At 42.5% G+C, this 12,075-nt stretch overlaps 1 protein-coding gene across 1 annotated transcript in view; it reads left to right on the forward strand.

Annotated features, from left to right (window-relative positions):
- The first annotated feature begins 2,536 nt into the window (after positions 1–2,536).
- HGFAC (HGF activator) overlaps positions 2,537–12,075 on the forward strand; it is a 39,256-nt gene continuing 29,717 nt past the window's right edge. The window contains exons 1-4 of the mRNA XM_041458065.1: positions 2,537–2,605; positions 4,144–4,198; positions 6,013–6,109; positions 11,574–11,647. Of these exons, the coding sequence (XP_041313999.1) occupies positions 2,540–2,605; positions 4,144–4,198; positions 6,013–6,109; positions 11,574–11,647 (292 nt within the window). The 5' untranslated portion in view covers positions 2,537–2,539. The remainder of the gene's footprint in view (positions 2,606–4,143; positions 4,199–6,012; positions 6,110–11,573; positions 11,648–12,075) is intronic.

Here is a 12,075-nt window from a genome sequence, read left to right on the forward strand (position 1 = left end):
TATTAGCTCCATAGACACCTGATTCTTATTTCCTTGTATACAGTTTCCATCACGAGGCTGGAAATAGTGAGTCACAGATGAGTAGACTTGAGAAGGTGGTGGAGAGCAGCCCTGCAGGCTCATCAGCCTGACCCATGGGACAATGGTTTTGGCACAGATGATACTCTTTGCACCAATGAACTCCCAAATGCCCAAAGCCCTGTGAAGTTTATAAGAATTCAGTATCAAAACTGAGTCTAGTTTTCTGACTAGTTTCCTGCCAATAAGATAAAATGTTTCTTTAAAAAAAAAATAAAAACACAAACATTTTAACAATTCTACAAAATGCTTGAAAGAGGCAGACAGAGTTTCTTCTGTTTATAAACAGCTGAAAGATTCACTGATCATTTAACATAATTTACCAAAAAACCACACCTCAAATCCTGCCTTTTTGCTACGGCTGTAAGACCTGTTCAGACACCTCTCAGCTGAACAAAGGCAGGCACTGCATGGAGCACTTGGGGATTTTAGTGATTCAGATCCACCTGAACCCTGAAATCACTCTTTAGACCTTACTCAGGGATAATTCCCATTTTATGGAGGGGCCTCTCTGTCAGCTGTTGCAACTCCTGGCTTTGGTGACTTTTCCTTTTACTTTGTGCCAGCCCCATCCTATCAGCTGAAGTGGCTCCTGGTGTTGGTGTTTATTCCTTTTGTCATGTTAAGGAATCAGTTGGAGTTGTGACTCCCCAGAAGGACAAGGTGCAGCTCTTGGTGGAGATCTACAACAGCAGACTGCATTCTTGCTTTTCTTCTCTGTTACTTTTAGGCATGGAAAAATGCTTCCCTACAACACACATTGGTCACCACAGAAACACAGTGTTTCTGGTCCTGGAAGTGGATGATTTTTTTTCTGGAAATGGGTGGAAGAGGGTATTTCCACAGCCTTAAAGAAGTATCTTCCTTCTCTCCTCAACCCCCTGCTCCTCCTTTTCCTACAAAACTTTTAGGAACTCTTGAGTGCAACAGCAGGTAATGGCTTTTTCCCCCCCTTTCTTTGCAAAATTTCAGTAACCTGGATGGTAAACAGATGTCTACAAGCCATTGAACAGGCATTATTGATTTGAAACCTGATGGCCAGGCTGAAGAATGAGGAGAGGAAGTGGAAATCTATGTTTCAGCTTTGCTAGATGTTCTCAGGCAGATCAGACTGTCTGTACATCCTATTTCTAGGTTTGAAACGAGTGAAAATAAGACAGATCTATTCCACAAGTCTATTCTTAAGGTTTATTTACTTCAAGTCTTTGGCAACAAACAATGCATAGAGGCAAAGATTTTTCTTCTGCCTGTTTGCTAGATTTTGGGAAGGAAATTCCAACTTTGCCTGCTTCCTGCTATTCCAAGCCTTGCTCACAGTTTAGTCCATAAACCTATATAGGCCTAGTTGAATTAACTGGAGTTATTACTGTGATGAAAGACAGAGCAGTGTGTCAATTCCCTGCACCATGATAAACCCTGTGTCAAAACTGTGCAGGGATAGCTCTGCTTCACCACTGGGCCCTACTGTCATGGCTTTGTTGGGTCAAAAAAACTGAAAATAATCATATCCCCTCCATAGCTGTGCTGGTGAAACTTCAAAGGGCAGCACACAACTTAAGCAAGGACTATGGTATTCTTTCTGTTGTTGTGGCTCTGGGGATTTTGGGTGTGAGGAGGTGTGGTCCCTGATTGACAGGACATGGCAAAATCCTCGAGCACAGACACTGTTGTACCAGCCAAACCTGTGGATTTTGGTTGTGGGGCAAGGTGGGGCTGAAAGACTGCTCTGGTGAAATCTCAGTTTTAGCAATACCCTCTGCATCTGTAGGAGAAATGATTCTGCAGCGCAGCTCAGACAGGCACTCACAACACAGAGATGGCTTTGCTCAGCTGGTGGCAGAAGGGAGCTTTTTGGTACACAACATGTGTTATCAGAGTAATGGGTCCTTTCTTTCTTTTTAGCTTTCCCAGTCTGTTGCTGGATGGCTGCTGTTCCAAGTCACACTGGGCAGGTAACCATCTGTTAATGAGTAATCCTTGGTGTTGGCATTGATCTGGTCCATATTTTGCAATGTGATGCCATCTCCTGAGCGGGCTTGCTTGGAGCTCCTTGTTGTTGTTATACCATGCTTTTAATTAGCTCCTGAAGAGAAAGAGAAGGGAAATATCCAGATGATAAATCAGCTCTAGTTACAAGCAACATTGGATCAGCTTCTCTGGAGTTGCCCTTCAGTGCTTGCTGATTACACCAGGGGCCATCTCCAAGGGTCAGGCACTTTGTAAACTCTTCACTCCTGGTGGCTGAGGGGGAGTCTCTCCCCATGGGGCATTCCCTTCTACTCACAAAGACATTAATGATTAACAGTGATAACAGCTCTGCTTACTTAGAAAGCTAAAATACCTTAAAGTCAAGTAAATCACAGTCCCTTGTGAAAGCTTGTTCCTGATTCACCCTCCTGCTTCAGCCCAGCCCTGGAAGTTTTCCTCTGCCAGGCAAAACCCTCATGAGAGAAGAGCAAGGATGAAAGTCTGTGCTCCTCTCACTGTTGTCTTGGCTCTGAGTCTGAGCAGTGGCTGTGCAAGGATGGTAAGTGATTCTTCTCTTTCTGAGTGATGGATCAGCTGTGGGATACCTGGCAGGACCAGGCTGCCTTGGGGTTGGATGAGTGAAGCCACTGAACAGACCCAGAGAAAGGGAGATTGAAAGGGAACAGAAGGGATTAGCCAGGTGAAGGCTGACAGCAGTCCTCACTTAGTGGGGGCACTGTGGGATAGCTGCTACTACACCTTTCTGTCTGTGAAGCATTTGCTTACATCCATGCCTTGTTATGGAGGAGGAATGGGAAGGGAGGAAGGACCACAAAGACGGAAATCCTTTAAAAATGTATCTCAAAAATGTGTTGACACAAGCAGGTACCTGCAGTAGCATGGAGGGAGAGTGCTCCACTGCCAGACACTACTGCTGCCTGGTAACTGGACAGGCCAGCCTAGGTGGCTATCTTCTTCTTTTCAGACTTCTTGTTTCCATGCCAAGCCCCTCAGTGTTTTTGCATCATGTAACCTGTGTCTTTTCTGGGGGTACGTCTGCCAAGCCCCTGAAGCACTGCTGAGCAGGCTGTGATGGTCTGAATTTGCTAGTTTGCCTAAAGCCCACCACAGCCCGGCATCTACCATGGACTAGCAGGGCAGTTAGTTCACTGCTGCCTTATGGTCAGCATTGTGGCCTTAAGATCAGCCTTATTTCTCTAGCTGGGTTAAAACTAGCTCAGATATACTTAGATGGTGTTATAATCCTAATTATATCAGTGAATTACAAAAGTATGTCCTCAGACATTACATGAGGGAGCAGAGAGGAATGCTCGTGTTCATGGTAAAGATCATCCCTGGCTGGAGCCCTTGCTTGGTGGTGGCAGAGTCTGTGTAGAGTGCAAAAGCTTTTATTTCCTCAGAACTGTTCAAGCCTTCTCTATGTATCTTAGCACCAGGTTTTTCTTAACCCTTTTTATGTTCCCTGTCCAGTTCTACGTTCATGATGTGTGCTTCTTTGACTGCTTCTGTGATTTTTTTTTTTTTGCTGTAGCTCAATTGCCAGCACCTTCGGTGGCCACAGCACTTTTATGTGTATTCTCTTTTTATTATTTCCTGTGGCTTAAAATCAGCTCAGCCTGGTGCTCTCTACTTGCTGATTGGCAAACCCAAATACAGTTAGAAGTTGCTTTTGTAACTAATGCCCTGGGGGGATACAGTTAAATAGCAGGAAAAGGCAAATGTTGGGATATTATTTGTAACTGTGAACCAGCCCCAGAATGCATGTATTCTTCCTGCTGAGAAAAATAGGAGATGTGTCCCTTGGCAATAGAAAGATAAAATGGAGAAGAGCTTTGGCCTTTGTTGTGTCGTGCTGGGTTTTCCTGGTTTAGCTGGCACTTTTAAGAGTCAACATGTATCTATCCTCTTTCACCAGACTGTGCCCCACCAAAAATCAAAAGCAAATAATAAGATTTTCTCAGAAGCATTGGGAGAAAACACAAGTTGAGGGCACCCTGGAAAGTAGTTTTTTACCAGTAGCATGGTTCCCAGAGTGAATTTGTGTCTCCAATCCACATTCTCTTTTTCTCTTTGTAGCACTACAAATCTGAGGCAGGAAGAGGCTCAAGGCATGGGTTCACTCGCCCACAAGGTACCAAGTCAAATCCAATAGGTTTCATGACAGTAAGAATGGTCTGCCTGTCTGTATCCATGCTGTGCAAGCTGGTAGGAAGCCTGTCTTTGTTTCAACATGAATAAGGATTATAGAAGGGTTATGCCAATATTAATTTCTGTTTAAAGGGGAATTTGAGATTAGCTCAGGAATCTCAGGTAATTTTCCTTCAGGTGCAGATTAATGGTAAGGTGCTGATGGGATTTTAGTTGTCTGAGCTGGCATGGCTTTATATTATTTCACAAGGTGGTGTGGCTGAAGATGTGCAACAACCTTTAATCAGAGCTGCAGCTGCCCTGTAACTTTCAAGCACATTAACTCTTTGTTTGTACAAGTTCAGTTTCTACCCTGGCCCTTGATCTCTCTGTGGGAGAAGAGTTTGAGTTGCAGGCAGCTTTCTGGGTTGCATTTGTTCTAGTGGCACCCCAATGATCAGACGTCCTGGCTGTGGGAGAGCACTGCAGTTTCCATTTTTAAAGCTTTTATTGTCCTGTGCTTTTGTTGTTGAAGATTACATGCATTGGGCCATTGGGATTTATAGTTTATAACAGTCTTCAGTGGCCTTTGGGATGCAATATATCTTCTGAAGGGGGATGTATTTTCACAACTCTTCTGCCTGCTTGTACTGGGAGGTATCAGACAGAGAAAGTTGATAGTGGAACATTTGCTTAATTAGTTCAGAGAATGAAAGCTGGGGACGACAAGGGGATGGCTGTGGCTATTTCATGCTGATAGAGAAGGAGGCAGTTAGGGCAGAAGGAGTGACCATAATCCCAACTGATTAAGAGGGGTCGGACCACAGGGATAAGTTATTTTTTCTGTAATGCCAATAACTGACCTTAGCAGCTCTTTGAGATGTCTGGGTTCATGGGAGTTAACAGATATTGTAAGAGTGTGCAGGAGCCCCAGCCATCATGGGGGGATAAGCTCAGGACAAGAAGCAGTCACACATTGTCTCTGAGAAATGGAAATGTGCTGTGCTGCCAGTTTGGTTGAATGCCCCATTTCTCTTTTACGGCAGTGGTTGGCTTCCCATTCAGACTTTGGGATTTCAAAACAGATTACTTTTAGTTTAATGGTTAAATAAGATCTGACAGTTTTTCATTGTCTTTTTTATCTTCAGCCTCTCTCATTATTAAGACTCGAAGGATTTTTCCCTGATAGACTCCCACTAGCCTTCCTTAAACTCCCACCACCCTTCCTTAGATTGCCATCACTGATGTGGCAAATATAAAATGTGCCCTTTTTAGACACTGGTCCCATCAGTTTCTCCCCACTAGTAAGGAATCTGCTTATCCCAAAGGGAAGGTGTTGTGATCAAAATTCTCTCTCTACCCCCAACCTTTAAAACCTTCTTCCTCCTGACTGTTTCTATTTCAGTTTGTACTGTCTGGTTCCTTAATTATTTTAAACAGATATTACAATGTGATATAGAGCCTGAAAGGATACAACTTCAGAAATTATTTTAATATGCAATTACAATACTACATAATTAGAAATTATAATTGCAATTAATGAATATAATTGGCATTTGCTGTACCAGAAATGGCAGTATATTTTGGCCTGAAATGATCTCTTTGTTCCATTGCAGAGTCCATTAATCTTTGTTGATTCAGTCATTGTGTAAGATTTTAAGTTTCTTCTTATGCACTAGACATTGCAGAGACACAGAGTCCAGATTACAGCTGAAAAATTTGCAGATATCTATCTTCATAATTTCATATAATAGTATATAATATAATTTGTGGGTTGGTTTTCAGCTGCATTATGAGTTTTTTATGCTTGTATTTCAGTGTTTACAGAGGATGGACATTTATGCAAATTTCCTTTCCGGTTTGGCGGAAGGTTTTATCACACGTGTTTATCAAATTTATTTTCCAGAAAGAAATGGTGAGTTGACATTGCTCGTAAATGAAAACAGCATTCAAATGAAATGCCATCCTTTTAGTGCTTTAACCTTGCTTTTGGAGTCATTGCCATGAGCTGGATGTTGTTCCATCCAGGTGCAGTTCTGCTGCTGGTGGCCGTGGCCCTCGGGTCCGGACGCGCTCAGGGGGAAGGGAGCCCTGGCTCTGGATTTCCACAGCCACAGGAGGCTCAGGAACTGCAGAAAAGTTTCCTTGCTGCCCTGCCTGTTGGAACTGCAATTTACATGGGTGACAAGAGCTGGTACAGAAGAAGCAGGACTGATAGAATGGCCCTGGGAGAGACCCTCTGCTGAGGGAGAAAGGACAGGCACAGACCTGCAGGAGAGGAGCCTTGCTTGGGGACTGTTTGATTTGCGCAGGCTGTACTTGTACTGCAGCAGAGACCATCTGATTTTTGAGGAAAGCTGTTTTCTCCCCACCCCCATGTCTCTAATTTCTACCCAGATTGGCACCAGAACCCCTTTGGACAGTGCAGTACTAAGAAGTGAGGTATTACTCCTGTTTGTTGGTTAATGATTTATTCTACTAGTGTGTTTAAGGCCAATTTGCCTTCTTTTGGGCAAAGGTTACTCTTTTACTTTTGCAGAAGCTGTTAGAAGTATTCATGATCCATTTTTGGGGTAGGAGCAGTCAGGTGGGAACCCTACTAAATTAAAGCTCTGAATAAAAAAGATAAACTTTGCAGACAAACTCATATGATGGGCATATATTAACTAAAATCAAAGGCAACAAAGCAGAGAATATGTGGGTACCAGTAATGTGAAAATTATGCCCAGATGAGCCATGTGAAAGGCAAACACTTGCCTATTTTCAGGGCAGAGATAATATTTTAGAGTTTATTTTACTTGCCCAGGCAGGGTAGAACTCTCATTTTTTATACTGAACTGTCTAATTTTTTCATGATCTGTTGGTGTCTTTCTGATGACACATCTGTTTCAAGTGTAAGTGCTGGTGCAATGTAAACAACACAAAACAAATAGACACCAAGCTTCAGGCTAGGAAACCACTTCAGAATTTCCCCAATATCCACTGATACAACCCAGCTAATAAAAGCCTCCAGGAAACAAGAATTTGAGACTATCTTAAGTAAAGAAAGAGAACTGGAATAATTTACCAGTTTGAATCCTGTCTTTGATGAAATTTAGCCACAAAGAGTTTGACCTTAGTACCCACTTAATTTCATGCAATGCTTAAGAGGGATCCTGTTAATACATGACACTGTGTATTTGTTTTTAGCCAGTTAGGCCACAGAAATGGAAAAACCTGTCAATGGATGGAGTCCAAGGTTAGAGCACACTTTAGGGCTGACCTTGAACAACTTGCTCTTATGCTTCTGAATTTTTAAAAGCCATTTACAAGCAGGGAGACAAGGAGGAGGACAGCTGGAGTTATTTGGATTTGACAGACCATTTCACCCTATGGGTGACCTTCTGACCAGTGTTTGCTCATCAATAATAAGCTAAAAGCAACTTAATGTGTGACTTCAGGCACAGAGGTGCCAGGAAAAGAGCCCTGAATAGCAGTTGGGAAACCTGCTCTGTGCACTTTCTGTGTGACTTGGCACTAACCCAGGCTGGGCTTACACTGAAAAACTGATCCCAAGAGACCCGGCAGGCTCCAGGTGGGGGCAAGGCTGGTGCCCTTCCTGCTCCTGTCTCCTGCAAGCTGCTAGGAAGGGATCATGGGAGGCTGGGTCCAAACTGCTTCTTCAGGGATAAATTCCAGGAAACCTGTCCAGGAGAGCACTGATAAGTTCATGTCCTCAGTCCTTAAGTCATACTTTGGGTCAGGACTACAGGCAGGACTTTACAGTGCAGGCTAAACCCCACTCAGATTGGCTTGAGATTTATGTTTTCTCGTACTACATATGACACAGATACTGTGCTGCAGCATAAATCTGCTCCTGACCACAGAAAGCTCTCCCTACTTTGAGAGCAACAAACAAGCTGTATATTTATAAATATTTATTGAAAATACAGGAAAGAAGACAAAATAATTGCACTATTTAAATAACAGACTTCCTTTAACAGCATCCTGTATTGCTTTTCTCCTTAATTATAATCTGTTTTCACAGATAAATTTCCATTTAGTGGCCTATTACCAAGTCTTACATGATATCTTGCTAAAGATATAGTGTAAATTTTCCTTTTGTGCTGAGGAGAAAAAAAAATAGCTGGAATTGCTACTGAGTTTCATTGGTACCTCCAGAAAGACAAAGGAGTGTAGAGACAGACAGAATGGGGGTGCAGAGAGCAAAAAGGGAGGGTGGTCTGAACTGGACCGAGCTGTGGCTGCAGGGAAGCTGCCAGCACCCTGTCCCTGTGTCCCAGGGTGGGATGGGTTCCTCAGGGGAATGGCAGGAGCAGACCTTGCCTGAGATTTTGGCTATAAATGGGAAGGTGTTGACTCATGCCCTGCAGAAGCCTTATCCTGTGCTGGAGTTCTGGATGGGCAGGGCCCCTGTGCCAGGGTGAGTTTAGGTCTGTGGAGGAAGGACGTGATCTCATAATCTTCCTTGGAAACAAGAAGATAACTTTTGATACGTTGGCCACAGACTGAAAACAGTGCAGAGGACAGCTTTTTGGCCAGCTGGATTTCAGGATGGGGAGTTTATGACAGTCCTAGAAAGGAGAAATACCTGTAGGCTGAGCTGGAGATGTCAAGCATCAGGCTCTGAATTTTCCTGGAGCTGGAAGTGGTTGGTCTGGTGTTGTCAGGCAAAGTCTGGCTGTGTCTCATGGTCAGGACAACACCTAAAAAGGTCTCAGGCAACCTCCAAGTCTCAAACACAGCAACAGCACCAGGTGTGATGGCAAAGCTCTTTCCTTACACCTGTCTGCCTCAAGCCTGGGGCTTTGCTTGTTCTCCAAACATCCTATTGTTAGGGCTCCCTATGCTCCTGGTGGGAAAACCAGCCTACTTTCATTGATCCTGCCTGCCAGTTAGGCCTCATCTTTTGTTTGTCCATTCACATGCTGCTTACCATCTATGGATTTAAAACGTTATTTAAATCAATCCCTTGTAGTGGACTTTTCTGATATAATTAATTCAGTATCTCTGTCCATATGTTTTCACTTTCATACTAGCAATTTTATATGACAAGCTGATGTAAAGATATTTGCTATACCTTAAATTTTGAGTGTGGGTGCATTTGCAAATAGCATGAAGATATAATAAAGCCACTGGGTTTGGCTGCTGGAGGCAACATTCCAGAAGACTGAAATGTCACCATTTCATTTTTGGTAAGCCTCCAATCAGACAAAAAATGTTTAAAATAAAAGGAGGGAGACAAGTGAAATAGCTTTGAGGATGAGCTGAGATTCTCACAGAGAGTGAGATCTGTGGTGGGAAATATAAAAGGATTATGTCACTGTGCAAGGAGCTTGGCACTGAGGAGGCAGCTTGGCACCACAAGGGAGGACCAATCCCACTGTAGTCACTGCAAGGCAACAGGGAAGGACTGGCTGTGGAGAGCATCTAGTGGGAGGACCAGTGGTTTGTGGAGAGCTGGCAGAAGAAGCCTCTGTCAGAGTCTCTGACAACAAAAGATCTTTAAGATGAAAAAATTTGAGATTCCTCTTTGCTTAGGACTTGGCTGCTGCTGGACAGTGACACCAGCAGTTCTGAGAACACTTTAAACTCATTTATCCCCTTCATTCTTGTGCATGCTTGACCACCCTTGAAAGAAAGCACAATCCACTTCCAACTGAAGGATCTTTGAGGAATTTCCATCAGCTCCCAGCAGTTGCATCAGCCTTAATTCCTGTGAGAGAACAGCCTCTTTAAGTATGTGCCACATTAATTTGCACCAGACTTCCAAGCACCTCTTTTAGTGCACCTTATATGATTGAGGTCACCAAACTCAATATACCTGGCCTATTCAGATAGGAATTATAGGAATTATGCATTTTAAATACCACATAGCATCTAATTAAAAAGGAAAATAGGGCAGTTAAAATGTAGACATGTGCTACAATAAAATTTCAATCTAACTTGTGACATCCTAGGGTGAAAAATTTGATCACACAACTCCTCGAGGAATGATAAACCCAGGCATAATGGAAATAGATCATCAGGCACATTAAATAAACTCCAGTGTCCTCTAATGCCATGTAGCTGATATCTATAATTCTGCATTATAACTGGCTAGGGAGGATGTTTTGGTGGACTGGGAGAGGACATGGACCTCCAAGGTGCAGCCTCAATTCAGTCATGGGCTCCTTGTGTGTCCTCAGGGAAGCCTCCAAATCTATTCCTGCAAAAGAGAAAAGCAGTTCCATGCTCCTTGGAGTGCTCTGAGCCTGAGATAGACTGACACAGCAGACCACCAGTCAGGGTGTGCAGGACTCAGCCCCCTGCTCTCAAAAAAGGAGAGGTTTTATCTGGAAAATAAAAATGGAAATCACCACCAGTCAGTTATTTCCTCATTTCATCTTGCACGTTCCAAAATAAGAATCCTTTAAAGGAACTGAGTCTGAAAAGGGTGAAATATGCTTGTCACTGAAAGTCAGGGAAAAGTCCCTTTGTGGACAGCCTCCTGCCTCCACAGCTTATTACAGTAACTGTCAGGCATCAAAAATGGGCTGGGTCCTGTTTTGCTTGTTTTGTAATAAGTAAAGAAGACATAATTTATATGCTTTCGTTTTTTTTTTTTTTTTTTTTTTTTTTTTTTTTTTTTTTTTTTTTTTTTTTTTAATTTCTGTCTTTCATTTTCTAATCCCAGAAACAGGAAGAATGTTGGGTTTTTCTGAAGGATTTATTGAAAATCCTAGGTCCTGCATTTGCATCTTATTTTTAATTTGTTTTTAATATGAGACAAGTGGAGCACAGCAACTTTAACAAAAGAAAGAATATTTTTTCCTCGACTCTTAAGAGAATTTGAATGAAACTGATGCTAATTAGAAAGAAAAACCAAGCATGAATTTCCAGGTCGCCAGAGTGTGAAGGCGCTGTAGTTTCCGTGCAGACATCCAGGTTATTTAAAGATGCACTAAGCTGCACCTTTGATTCTTTTCAGGTGTTCAACAACACATAACTTTGACCGGGAAAAAAAAAAAATTTTATTAGTTTTTTTTTTTTTTTTTTTTTTTTTTTTTTTTTTTTAATTTCTGTCTTTCATTTTCTAATCCCAGAAACAGGAAGAATGTTGGGTTTTTCTGAAGGATTTATTGAAAATCCTAGGTCCTGCATTTGCATCTAATTTTTAATTTGTTTTAAATATGAGACAAGTGGAGCACAGCAACTTTAACAAAAGAAAGAATATTTTTTCCTCGACTCTTAAGAGAATTTGAATGAAACTGATGCTAATTAGAAAGAAAAACCAAGCATGAATTTCCAGGTCGCCAGAGTGTGAAGGCGCTGTAGTTTCCGTGCAGACATCCAGGTTATTTAAAGATGCACTAAGCTGCACCTTTGATTCTTTTCAGGTGTTCAACAACACATAACTTTGACCGGGACAGGAGGTGGGGACACTGTGATTTGCTGCCCAGAGACCACTCAGGTAAGGCAAGCCATGGCTGAGTTGCTCCAGGCACCTGGCTCCTACTTTGCCACCTGCAGCAAGGAGGGACAGTGCCTTCAGTGCAACTTTTATTTTTGTATTTATTTTGAAGTAAGCCTTCACATCAGCTCTTTCCATAATCTCTTTGTGATGCTGCACAGCCATAGCATTAGACTGTGAATATCACACAGTCTTTAATTCACGCTCTGTTGACTAACTCGAAGCCATGGAGAGAAATTATGATAATGCCAGCATGGAAATCTGAACTCCTGCTGGAGCCAAACACAAAGGTGATCATCTTCTCCTCCCTCATTGCATGGATGTGCCTTTCAGCTTTCCCTTAATTTACACAGCTGCATTTTCTCTCTGTTTGACCAGTTAATTTTTTTGGAAGGCACAGAAACATTTGACACCCTGTACAACACACA

Source organism: Pyrgilauda ruficollis, unplaced genomic scaffold, assembly GCF_017590135.1.
Source record: "Pyrgilauda ruficollis isolate IOZ18807 unplaced genomic scaffold, ASM1759013v1 scaffold1, whole genome shotgun sequence".
NCBI lineage: Eukaryota > Metazoa > Chordata > Aves > Passeriformes > Passeridae > Pyrgilauda > Pyrgilauda ruficollis.